Genomic DNA, 13,049 nt, shown 5'->3' with positions numbered 1-13,049 from the left:
CAGCACTGTGGTTTAAAAGTGGAAAAAAAATGTTTTCAAGACACATGAACTGTCTTTCAGGGGGAATCTAATTCCTAACATAAACCAAAAGACTGCCCACATTTTGCTTAAAATAAAATGCCATGGAAACATCAGCAGCAGCAGAGAGATGGGCAAATATAGCCATGATTATAGACTAATATGCCTCTATTTTTTAATCAATAAAACAAGATTATAGGCCGGGCACGGTAGCTCATGCCTGCAATCCCAGCACTTTGGGAGGCCGAGGCAGGCAGATCACCTGAGGACAGGAGTTCAAGACCAGCCTGGCTAACATGGTGAAATCTTGTCTCTACTAAAAAATACAAAAATCAGCCAGGCGTGGTGGCACACACCTGTACTCTTGGCCGGGTACAGTGGCTCATGCCTGTAATCCCAGCACTTTGGGAGGCCGAGGCAGGTGGATCACTCGGGAGGGTGAGACGGAACAATCGCTTGAACCCAGGAGGTAGAGGTTGCAGTAAGCCAAGATGGCGCCACTGCACTCCAGCCTGGGCAACAGAGCAAGACTCCATCTCAAAAAAAAAAAAGAAAAACGATTAAAATAGCATACTTCTGATTCGAATTATTATTATTATTATTATTTTGAGACAGAGTATTTGCTCTGTTGCCCAGGCTGGTGTACAATGGCGCAATCTTGGCTCACTGCAACCTCCGCCTCCCGGGTTCAAGCAATTCTCCTGCCTCAGCCTCCTATGTAGCTGGGACTACAGGTGCCAGCCACCATAGCCCACTAATTTTTGTATTTTTAGTAGTGACAAGAATTCACCATGTTGGCCAAGCTGGCCTTGAACTCTTGACCTCAGGTGATCCATCCACCTCAGCCTCCCAAAGTTGATTCAAATTATTTTAACAAACTATTCTTAGTTTTTTCACCTCTCAACAGGCATGGTTACAATGTTATCCAGTGAGATACTTCAGGGCCAATCTCACTGTTACAAAAGCCTCTCTTGGTTACAAAACCTGGTCTTTTTTTTTTTTTTTTTTTTGGCGGAGTCTCCCTCTGTCACCCAGGCTGGAGTGCAGTGGCTCAATCTCGCCTCACTGCAAGCTCCGCCTCCCGGTTCACGCCATTCTCCTGCCTCAGCCTCCCGAGTAGCTGGGACTACAGGCGCCTGCCACCATGTCCGGCTAGTTTTTTGTATTTTTAGTACAGACAGGGTTTCACTGTGTTAGCCAGGATGGTCTCGATCTCCTGACCTTGTGACCTGCACGCCTCGGCCTCCCAAAGTGCTGGGATTATAGGCGTGAGCCACCACGCCTGGCCAAAACCTGGTCTTTTCTTTCCCACCTTTGGATGCCGGTAGGGAAAGGAAACTTTTGAAACGTCTGTTAAAAATGTCTCCTCCTGAGATGAGGTAAGTGGTTCTCAGTCTATGGTAGGTCTCCTTTTGTAGTACATACTGTAATACTAATTAGCATTTATCAGATTCTTTTTTATTGTTATCTTTTGTCTTAATGCAGGTGTCATGTCCCATTTCTCTGTAAGATAGAAACATGTCTGCACGTGGAAAAAGTTCAAATATTCCTTGACAAACCAAACGCTAATGTATCACTTCAAATGTCTTATTAGAAGACAGATGGTAGCCCGGGCATCTCGGCTCATGCTTATAATCAACCCCAGCACTTCGGGAAGCTGAAGTGGGTGGATCACTTGAGGTCAGGAGTTCAAGACCAGCCTGGCTAACATGGTGAAACCCCACCTCAATTAATAATACAAAAATTTAGCTGGGCATGGTGGCACGGCCTGTAGTCCGAGCTATTCAGGAGGCTGAGGCAGGAGAATCGCCTAAGTCCCAGAGGCAGAGGTTGCAGTGAACCGAGATCACACCACTGCACTCCAGCCTGGGTGACAGAGCAAGACTGTCTCAAAAAAAAAATACAAAGAAAGAAAAGACAAGACAGATGGTAAAAGAAAACTTAGCATATAGGCCCTAGTGAGGAAGAATTTACAAAACTTATTCATAAATCTCACTGTTTCAAGAACTATTTACAATGTGTCTGACTTGACCCAATAGAGGCTTTTCCTTAAAAACACATCTTAAAATCTTTTTTATAAATTGCAATTTTTTTTTTTTTTTTTGAGACGGAGTCTCGCTCTGTCGCCCAGGCTGGAGTGCAGTGGTGTCATCTCAGCTCACTGCAACCTCCGTCTCCCAGGTTCAAGAGATTCTGGTGCCTCAGCCACCGAAGTAGCTGGCGTGCACTACCACACCCGGCTAATACTTGCATTTTTAGTAGATACAGAGTTTTGCCATGTTTCCTAGGCTGGTCTCATATTCCTGGACTTCAGCTATTTGCCCACCTCGGCCTCCCAGAGTGCTGGGATTACAGGTGTGAGCCACCGCACCAGACCTGAGATTGACATTTTTTTTTTTTTGAGATGGAGTCTTGCTCTGTGGCCCAGGCTGGAGTGCAGTGGCGCGATCTCAGCTCACTGCAACCTTTGCCTCCTGGGTTCAAGCGATTCTCCTGCTTCAGCCTCCCAAGTAGCTGGGACTACAGGCGTGCGCCACCACACCCGGCTTTTTTTCTTTTTTTTGTAGAGATGGGGTTTCACCATGTTAGCCAGGCTGGTGAACCGCCACCGTGCCCGGCCGAGATTGACTTTCAATTTACAACAGCTTTTAACTAACTTCTAGCTATTTGATTTAGGAAGTCAAGAAGCAAAGAATTTCTAAACATCCATTCAGATGCTCAAGGATGCCCCTGGAAAGTACAGTGATAGTACGTTATCAATTTCCCCTGAAATTACAACTTTTTCTTTTTTTTTGAGATGGAATCTTGCTCTGTCACCAAGGCTGGAGTGCAGTGGCGTGATCTCGGCTCACTGCAACCTCCGCCTCCCAGGTTCAAGCGATTCTCCTGCCTCAGCCTCCCAAGTAGTTGGGATTTCAGGCACCCACCACCGCACTAGGCCCACAACTTCAAATTTTTAAAAAGGCATTATATAGCAAGGAAATGTAAACTAATGCATCTATCCTCTTTAAGAAATTAATCTGGGCCAGGCACGTTGGCTCACGCCTGTAATCCCAACACTCTGGAAGGCCAAGGTGGGCAGATCACTTGAGGTCAGAGTTTGAGACCAGACTGGCCAACATGGTAAAACCACTCCCCCACCCCACCCCCAACCCTGGCTCTACTAAAAATACAAACATTAGATGGGCGTGTTGGTGGGCACCTGTAATCCCAGCTACCTTGGGAGGCTGAAGCAGGAGCATTGCTTGAATCCAGGATGCAAAGGTTGCAGTGAGCCAAGATTGCACCACCACACTCCAGCCTGGGCGACAGAGACTCCATCTCAAAAAAAAAGAAAAAGAAAAAAAAAGAAAATTAATCTGGCCAGGCATGGTGGCTCATGCCTGTAATCCCAGCATTTTGGCAGGCTGTGGCGGGCAGATCACCTGAGGTTAGGAGTTCAAGACCAGCCTGGCCAATGTGGTGAAACCCCATCTCTACTAAAAATACAAAAATTAGCCGGGCGTGGCGGCAGGCACCTGTAATCCTGGCTATTCTGAAGGCTGAGGCAGGAGAATCACTTGAACCTGGGAGGCGGAGGTTGCAGTGCGCTGAGATCGTGCCATTGCACTCCAGCCTGGGCAACAAGAGCAAAACTCCATCACACACACACACACACACACACAGAGACAGACAGAGAGACAGAGAGAGAGAGAGAGAGAGAGAAAAGAAATCAATCTAAAGTCTTACTCTGTTCAGGACTTCTAACTCAGACAGACACCAATTTTCAGACCGGCAGAGGCAAATTTCTCTAAATTTTAGGTTTCTAGGATTGATGATTAAGTTGAATGTAATGTTTAAGCTGTAGAAAGTATGCCTCTTTCCTTTAACATCATGTAGCTGGCCACAAATAGTTCTGGGTGAAGCTTACTAATCGTTAATGGATTTATGAAATTCAAAGTACTTGACAGTAAGCCTCCTGACAAGTTGGGGGAAAAAAAATCCAGCTTTCTTTTTTTTTTTTTGAGACGGAGTCTCGCTTTGTGGTCCAGGCTGGAGTGCAGTGGCCGGATCTCAGCTCACTGCAAGCTCCGCCTCCCGGGTTTACGCCATTCTCCTGCCTCAGCCTCCCGAGTAGCTGGGACTACAGGCACCCGCCACCTCGCCCGGCTAGTTTTTTGTATTTTTTAGTAGAGATGGGGTTTCACCGTGTTAGCCAGGATGGTCTCGATCTCCTGACCTCGTGATCCGCCCGTCTCGGCCTCCCAAAGTGCTGGGATTACAGGCTTGAGCCACCGCGCCCGGCCAAATCCAGCTTTCTTATTCAGTTCTTCCGTCAAGCTAAAACGAGGATTCAATCTCAAATTGATGTTCCAAACTACCAGATAGTTTTAAATGATTCTAGAAGTTGAAGTGGAAAAATATAAATATAACAGCTGATAGTAATTCAAGACTGGCTTATGTCAAATAATTGCATTTCTAACCCCAATAACATGAAATTTGAAATAAGACTTTTTTTAATCTCAAGTTTAAAATCATAAGGTTCTATAATACTGGATGTCAGTTGGTTGCAGGTGTCACCTATTTGAAAAAAAAATTTGCTAAACCAATGGTAACTCAAAACCATTAAAGGCAAATATCTACTAAGGCACTGAATTTCATTTCATAATTTATTTCTCCATACCCCAAAAAAGCCATCACCTAGTTCTTTATAGGATACTATCACTATTGCAACATAACAGAAAAATCTTAACATCATTGATAACTGTAGCATTTTAGTGTGTAAAATCTATATTAGATTTTAGGTGTAAAAGCTTTTAGGTGTAAAATCTATACTATATTCTAATAGTGCACTCTACATTCAATCTCTGATTTAAAGAGCTTCAATGTAACCCAGCATTGTTTAATTTTAGGATGTGTTATGTGAGTCAAGATACGCTTGCTTCTACAGAGAGATTCCTATTAAATAAACATTTAAGTATGTATTTTACAAGGCATGGCCCTGTGAGCCCTAAAGAGTGAGACTAAAGTGCAGCTACAAATAAATGGTGCAGGAAATCAAAGCAAACTATCTTTAGTGTCTAAATCCAAAATATGCATTCTGGTTCTTAAATTCCTAATAAATAAACTGCTTTGAAAGCATCTCAAATTCTTCAAAAGTGCTGAAACAAAAGACTCAGCTTTGAGTACAACCTTAAGCTATTTCAAAACAAACACACTTGATAAGGCTTGGAATGAAATTACCTCAGTCACTCACTGGAATGCAACAATGCATTCGCAAAGTTGTTCTGAAGTAAGCTACTCCAACTAAACCACACTGAAAAGGAGAGAACGTGGATAAACTAAACATGTTTTGTGAAATATCTGTTTCGTATTGGCCTGAGTTTGTAAAAAGTTACATCTCATTCATTATCAGTATTCAATCTGCAAGAATATCGTCAAAGGATGTCAATATGGACAAGTAGAGACAAGAAACATCAGACTTTCAGGGAGCCTATCTTCACAATCCTGAGTTATTAATTGAAGTTCTCAAAGTTAGATGAGTTAAGATACAGAAAATGTGCTTTGCACAAACGCTTTGCTTATAGTAACCACTCAACAGTCATTAATAATTTACTAACTATCCACCACAACAGTTTCAAACCCTACCGACAACTAACCGCAAATTGCACCACTTTTCAGGCCGACTTCTACGGACGGTGCAAAGAAGCAATACACTTTTAAAACTCCCCACCTTGAAGACCAAAAAGATACAATAACTTAAACTGCTGTCAAAAACTACTGGAGTGTCATGCCTACAAATTCAGAATCTGGCTTAAAAGCTGGTTAACTGGTTAGAATTCTTGGTAGACCCAAAGCCAACTACATCAGGAACACTTAAAGGTCAACGGCGTCCAAGCCGGGAGCGATGTACTCCACTGTTACATGATCCCCGCCTCCTACAGGAACAGGGGACTGAACCAAAGGCAGGCGCGGCCGAAGTGCAGGCGACACACTGGGTTACACATCACCCTCGGAGATTTTCTCCAGGAATCAAGACGCTTCCTCCTTGGGTCCAGCGACTCACGGGTGACTCCGGATCTCAAGAGTTCTCGCCTCCCCCACCTCCCACTTAACCCCGCAAGCCCGGCCCTAGGCCCCCAGACCTCCCCCTGCCCCCCGACTCCTCGGCTTCCGCGCACAGGACCCGCGGGGCCGCCGCTCCAACCTCCACCCCAGGCCCCGGGCCTGGGAGCTGCGGCCCCGCGGCCCGCGCCCCCAACCCGGCCCCCGCGCCCGCGACCCGGACAGGATACTGAACACCGTCCGCTCCCAGGGCTCCAGCATGTAGAGCGCCGTGACCAGCAGGTACTGGTAGTAGAACCAGGACATCTGCTTCCAGGCCCGCGCCAGCGCCATCCCCGCCATGCGCCTCCCGCGATGCAGCTCACACGTAAGTCTGTCCGGCCGGCCGCCCGCTCACGTCCTAAAGCCCCCGGCAGCCAGGCCCGCCCGCCCGCCACCCAGCGCCCATTGGCCCGCCCGGCCCCGCCGTCACCCGCGGCACGCCCAGCCCCGCGCGCGCCCAGGCCGCCGTCCCCGAGCCCCGCCCGACCCGCGCTCATTGGCCAGGCCGCTACCTCGCGTCCCGTCGTCCCCTCCCGCTTCCCTGCCCGGGCATCGCCCACGCGAGCCGGAGAACGGTCCCCGCGAGAGCGCCCGGCCGCGCCCCGCCCTGCCTGGGCCGGCCGGTGGTGGGCGGGGCGTCAGTGCCGGCCGGGGTCCCCAGCCCAGCGGGCGCCGGGTCCATCCAGACTGGCCCAGAGCGGTTGCGGAATAAATATTTCTGGAACACTTGTTATGCCTCAGGCATCCTTCTGAGGAGGGGGATTGCCAGGGAGAACCGAAATGCCTTCGGTTCCTTACCTCGTGCAGCTGGCGGCCTAGCTGGGAGACAGGCATTAATTAAGTCGTGATCGGTGTAAGAGGAGAATAAGGGACTGAGAGAGGGTGAGGAGGTGAACGCCATCTAATAAGGAGGTCTGGAAAGGCGTCCCTGTAGAAGGGATGCACATTCGGCCTCCTTCCTCCCTTCCCCCGCCCATGCACACACACAAAAACACACCCATCTAGACAGGCATAACCCATGCACTCCCTAACCCAAAGACCACTTACCAAAAGTATCTATCTGCCCACCTCTTAGTGGCTGTAGTTAACCACCAAGTGGGTCAAGGCCAGAAGCGCGCTGATCTAGTGGGTTCTGCAGATGACAGGCAGTTTGAGATTGGTGTGAGGGCTGGAGATACCTCCTAGAAATGCACTCCTGGATGCCCGGATTTTCCCACTGCCAAATGGGTCAGCAACATTGCACTGGCCACCAGGAGCTCCATACACTGGTGTAGCATGTGAAATGCCACAATTAAATGGTCTGCTGTTTAAATGTTAAAAGTCTTCCAGGTTAAACAGCCTATTGCTTAAACTTTAAAAGTTTCACGGTTAATAACTATTTATTTAAAAGTATCAAGTGCCGGCCAAGCGCAGTGGCTCATGACTGTAATCCAAGCACTTTGGGAGGCTGAGGCTGGCGGATCTCTTGAGTACAGGAGGTCGAGACCAGCCTGAGCAACATGGTGAAACTCCATCTCTACAAAAAAAAAAAAAGTTAGCCAGGGGTAGTGGCCTGCACCTGTAGTCCCAGCTACTCAGGAGGTTGAGGCGGGAGGATTGTTCGAGCACAGGAGGTCGAGGTTGCAGTGAGCCAGGATGGCACCACTGCACTCCATCTTAGGTGACAGAGCAAAAGAAAGGAAGGAAAGAAAGGAAAGAGAGAGAGAGAGAAAGAAAGAGAAGGAAGGAAGGAAGGAAGGAAGGAAGGAAGGAAGGAAGGAAGGAAGGAAGGAAGGCAGGCAGGCAGGCAGGCAGGCAGGAAGGAAGGAGAAAAAAAGAAAGAAAGAAAAGAGTAAGTAATATCAAGTGCCAGACATTGGGGATAGCAAACAAGATAGACTGAGACCTGCCTTCATGAAGTACCCAGTCTACTGGGGAAGAGAGGCAACTTAATGGATTACAGTGAGGTGTGGTAAATGATATTTTTGTGGATCCTATCCTTTAGGATACCAAGATAGCCCAGACAAAATCAGATCGGGCTTGTGAAAGGCTTCTGGGAGATGGTGCTTGAACTGAGTGTTGAAGGACAAGCAGAAATGGAAGAATGAATGAGCCTGGGGAAGAGTGGGTGAGACAGACATTCTAAGGATGAAGTTGTAATGTTTTTAGAAGACTGGAAGAACTTCCATGTGGCTGGAGCAAAAATAATGTGTATGCAGTAGCAAGAGATGGGCGTAGATAGCAAACAGGGACTATATTCTGAGGGACCTTGTTTGAGAAACTAAGAAATTTTTAACTTGATGTCCAAAAGTTACTAGAGCCAACAGCTTAAATAAGATTTTCTTTCAGGGCTGGGTGCAGTGGCTCACACCTGTAATCCCAGCACTTTGGGAGTCCAAGGCGGGTGGATCACCTGAGGTCAAGAGTTCCAGACCAGCCTGGCCAACATGGTAAAACCCTGTCTCTACTAAAAATACAAAAAAGTAGCCAGGTGTGTAGTGGGTGCCTGTAATCCCAACTATTTGGGAGGCTGAGGCAGGAGAATTGCTTGAACCCAGGAGGCGCAGGTTGTAGTAAGCCGAGATCGCGCCATTGAACTTCAGCCTGGGCAACAAGAGCTAGACTCCGTTTAAAAAAAAAAAAAGGCCGGGCGCGGTGGCTCAACCCTGTAATCCCAGCACTTTGGGAGGCCGAGATGGGCGGATCACGAGGTCAGGAGATCGAGACCATCCTGGCTAACACGGTGAAACCCCGTCTCTACTAAAAAATACAAAAAACTAGCCGGGCGCAGTGGCGGGCGCCTGTAGTCCCAACTACTCGGGAGGCTGAGGCAGGAGAATGGCGTGAACCCAGGAGGCAGAGCTTGCAGTGAGCTGAGATCCCGCCACTGCACTCCAGCCTGGGTGGCAGAGCGAGACTCCGTCTCAAAAAAAAAAAAAAAAAAAATTGCTTTTCGGAACAAGACTTGGGTGGGGGTAGTAGCCTGGAGGCTACTGAGGAAAAAAACAGATTGAGAAGACATCACAAAAGTAGTCTTCCTTACCCCTCACTTGGAACCTCCTTACCCCTCAGAGGTCCAGGTACACATGCCCTCCTACTTTCAAACTTAACTGTTTTGGACTTCTTTCTGTCCCTATTCCTGTTCCAGCACAGGCAAGCTCTGTTCCTTTTTCCTCGAGAACTCCAAGTACCCTCAGCATCTGGTGATGCTATGTAAAATTTACCCAAGATTGGAAGCATCACCCATAGCCACCCTTCCTTTACTGGGCCCTCTCCCTAGCAGCATTTCTGCCAGATGGTTGTCCTCACTGTTAGTAGCTCCCAATCCACTGCGTGTCTCTTGGAAACCAGCCCTACCACCTCATCTCACTAAAGTTGGTGACTGACTAGAAATGAGGAAAAGAGGCTGAGATCCTGGATGATGACAATACAGAGAATCCGAGGGAAGACGTTTGGCTGAAAAGGTATTGATTTTGTTAGGATGAAACTATGTCTGAGGTACCTGAGGGATATTTAAGTGGAGGTATCCACGGGACAACTGAGCACATGGTTTGGAACTCAGAAGTGAAGCCTGAACAGAACTAGAGGCATATGAATTTTCAATATGTCTCTGGTCATTGAAGCCAGAAGAGCAGATGAGGTCACCCAAGGAAAGCACATAGAACGGGAAGAGCAGGGTACAGAATAAACCCAGAGATTCTGGCGTTTGGCCAATGAGAGTCCAAAGGAAGCCAATACAGGAAAGGAGCTACTTAAGATTTGACAGCAATGAGGAGAGACATACAGGAGAAGCTAACGGAGGAAGGGACAGCCAGCAGAGCAAATGGCTCAGGGAGGATAAGCAAAATGAAGAAGGGAAGCGCCAATTTGTTTTGTCCACATGGAGCTAGATTAATGACTCGGCATTTCATTGTGGAATGATGATAGGGCAGAAGCCAGATTATAGAAGGCTGAGGAGAGAACGGGAAGTAAAACAATGAAGACAGTTCATTCAGGCTTAGTTTTGCAGGAGGCTTGCCTGTGAAGGGAAGGAGATAGAATGGTGGCAAGGGTTTCAGTTTGGTTTCATTTTCAGATGGGAAAGGGGTAAGCACATTTATAGGCTTAGAGTAAAGAGATGGATAAAGATGGTGGGCTGGGGGACCAGATCCAAACCCTTAATAAACAGGAACTGGTAGCTCTTTCCCCAAGAGGAGGATGGAAAGATGGGAGCCAGATGGACACAAACACAAATGAGTAAGTTAAGGAACTCCCTACCTTACAACCTCAGTTTTCTTAGTGAAAAAATAAAGGCCTGTTGTTGAGAGTGAGCAAGATGTTGAAGTGCGGAGGGTATGAAAAAGAAAAAGGGAGATGGGGGAAGCTTCCTAAAGCTGCCTAAGGATTGTCAGGCAGAAAAACCATACAGTTTTTACCAACAATACACAAGTACCGAGTATATATAGAACTAGAGAAGTTGGGTTAGGAGACTTCCTCCAAGGCAGGGTTTGCTGGATGGATACAAGGGAGAAATAAGCAAGAAGGTTGCTGGAGAGAGAATAATTGAAATAATGACTACAAGAATTAGGTCACAGAGGGAAGTAAATGATAAAAAGGTAAAATGGAGTAGTCCAGAGCTGTGTGAGGTTGGAAACTGTAGGAGTAGGTGCATGGGAGAGAGTCTGTGTTGGAGGAGGAAGGCCACAGCTGTGCTTCTGAAGCTTAGGAGCACAGAAATAGGCCAGTCTTAGACAAAGATCAGGCACAGGTTGTGACCATGGGATAGGCAGCTAAAGTGGAGTGGAGGGGATAGTAAAGACCACAGGAAAGATAAAGTTGTCCAGGATGATGGCAGGACTAAGTGTCGAAAGGGAAAGTCTATAAAGCAAATGTCAAAGTCTGCAGTGAGTGTAGAGAAAAGCTCAGGAGACAGGCGGATGAAGGGGGCAAAGCCCAGTGGCACATGGTTTTGGTTAGGAGGCAGTACTGGAGAGCAAGCAGAAAGCCAATCCCACCCCACCCCCAGTCCCACCCCCAGCTCTGTGGTAGGAGGACTTAGGTCATATCCTCAGGGAAAAAGAGATAGAGTGTTCCCAAAGAGGGTGACAGCAGAGGAGTCTTTGTTTATACAGGAAAGTGAAGTCGGGGGCAAGAGAGAGAGGGTTGGCAAGAAGGGTTCAGTTGCAGTGATGTTCCTGGAAGATGAAAATACCAGGGCAGGTGAAGAGACGAAGACTGAGCGGTTGTGGCCGCGCTGCCGACCTCGACCAGCAGTCGGTTTCTCCACGCAGAATCCGGGAGTAGGAGACTCAGAATTGAATCTCTTCTCCCTCCCCTCTCCTGTGAGATTTTTTTGATCTTCAGCTACATTTTCAGCTTTGTGAGAAACCTTATCATCAAACACAATGGCCAGCAACATTACCAACAAGACAGATCCTCGCTCCATGAACTCCCGTGTGTTCATTGGGAATCTCAACACTCTTGTGGTCAAGAAATCTGATGTGGAGGCAATCTTTTCGAAGTATGGCAAAATTGTGGGCTGCTCTGTTCATAAGGGCTTTGCCTTCGTTCAATATGATAATGAGAGAAATGCCCGGGCTGCTGTAGCAGGAGAGGATGGGAGAATGATTGCTGGCCAGGTTTTAGATATTAACCTGGCTGCAGAGCCAAAAGTGAACCGAGGAAAAGCAGGTGTGAAACGATCTGCAGCGGAGATGTACGGCTCCTCTTTTGACTTGGACTATGACTTTCAACGGGACTATTATGATAGGATGTACAGTTACCCAGCACGTGTACCTCCTCCTCCTCCTATTGCTCGGGCTGTAGTGCCCTCGAAACGTCAGCGTGTATCAGGAAACACCTCACGAAGGGGCAAAAGTGGCTTCAATTCTAAGAGTGGACAGCGGGGATCTTCCAAGTCTGGAAAGTTGAAAGGAGATGACCTTCAGGCCATTAAGAAGGAGTTGACCCAGATTAAACAAAAAGTGGATTCTCTCCTGGAAAACCTGGAAAAAATTGAAAAGGAACAGAGCAAACAAGCAGTAGAAATGAAGAACGATAAGTCAGAAGAGGAGCAGAGCAGCAGCTCCGTGAAGAAAGATGAGACTAATGTGAAGATGGAGTCTGAGGGGGGTGCAGATGACTCTGCTGAGGAGGGGGACCTACTGGATGATGATGATAATGAAGATGGGGGGATGACCAGCTGGAGTTGATCAAGGATGATGAAAAAGAGGCTGAGGAAGGAGAGGATGACAGAGACAGCGCCAATGTCGAGGATGACTCTTAAGCACATAGTGGGGTTTAGAAATCTTATCCCATTATTTCTTTACCTAGGCGCTTGTCTAAGATCAAATTTTTCACCAGATCCTCTCCCCTAGTATCTTCAGCACATGCTCACTGTTCTCCCCATCCTTGTCCTTCGTATGTTCATTAATTCATATTGCCCCGCGCCTAGTCCCATTTTCACTTCCTTTGACGCTCCTAGTAGTTTTGTTAAGTCTTACCCTGTAATTTTTGCTTTTAATTTTGATACCTCTTTATGACTTAACAATAAAAAGGATGTATGGTTTTTATCAACTGTCTCCAAAATAATCTCTTGTTATGCAGGGAGTACAGTTCTTTTCATTCATACATAAGTTCAGTAGTTGCTTCCCTAACTGCAAAGGCAATCTCATTTAGTTGAGTAGCTCCTGAAAGCAGCTTTGAGTTAGAAGTATGTGTGTTACACCCCCACATTAGTGTGCTGTGTGGGGCAGTTCAACACGAATGTAACAATGTATTTTTGTGAATGAGAGTTGGCATGTCAAATGCATCCTCTAGAAAAATAATTAGTGTTATAGTCTTAAGATTTGTTTTCTAAAGTTGATACTGTGGGTTATTTTTGTGAACAGCCTGATGTTTGGGACCTTTTTTCCTCAAAATAAACAAGCCCTTATTAAACCAGGAATTTGGAGGAAAAAAAAAAAAAGAAAAAAAGAAAATACCAG

At 47.0% G+C, this 13,049-nt stretch overlaps 2 protein-coding genes across 2 annotated transcripts in view; one reads left to right on the top strand and one right to left on the bottom strand.

The window, feature by feature from the left end:
- The window catches only part of SPTSSA (serine palmitoyltransferase small subunit A), a 41,460-nt gene extending 34,968 nt beyond the window's left edge, over nucleotides 1–6,492 (bottom strand). The window contains exon 1 of the mRNA XM_050798133.1: nucleotides 6,294–6,492. Within this exon, the coding sequence (XP_050654090.1) occupies nucleotides 6,294–6,405 (112 nt within the window). The 5' untranslated portion in view covers nucleotides 6,406–6,492. The remainder of the gene's footprint in view (nucleotides 1–6,293) is intronic.
- A 4,789-nt stretch (nucleotides 6,493–11,281) lies between these two features.
- Nucleotides 11,282–12,635, top strand: LOC126959173 (heterogeneous nuclear ribonucleoproteins C1/C2-like). Its single transcript, XM_050798121.1, has one exon. It carries the CDS (start codon nucleotides 11,469–11,471, stop codon nucleotides 12,273–12,275), a length of 807 nt encoding a protein of 268 aa, XP_050654078.1. The 5' UTR covers nucleotides 11,282–11,468; the 3' UTR covers nucleotides 12,276–12,635.
- The last annotated feature ends 414 nt before the right edge of the window (nucleotides 12,636–13,049 follow it).

The sequence above is a fragment of the Macaca thibetana genome, chromosome 7, assembly GCF_024542745.1.
Source record: "Macaca thibetana thibetana isolate TM-01 chromosome 7, ASM2454274v1, whole genome shotgun sequence".
Taxonomy (NCBI): Eukaryota; Metazoa; Chordata; class Mammalia; order Primates; family Cercopithecidae; genus Macaca; species Macaca thibetana.
This window is presented reverse-complemented; position numbering and strand designations above follow the sequence as displayed.

Coding starts and splice junctions, on each gene's coding strand:
- LOC126959173 (XM_050798121.1), top strand. CDS start 11,469: ATGGCCAGCAACATTACCAACAAGACAGATCCTCGCTCCATGAACTCC.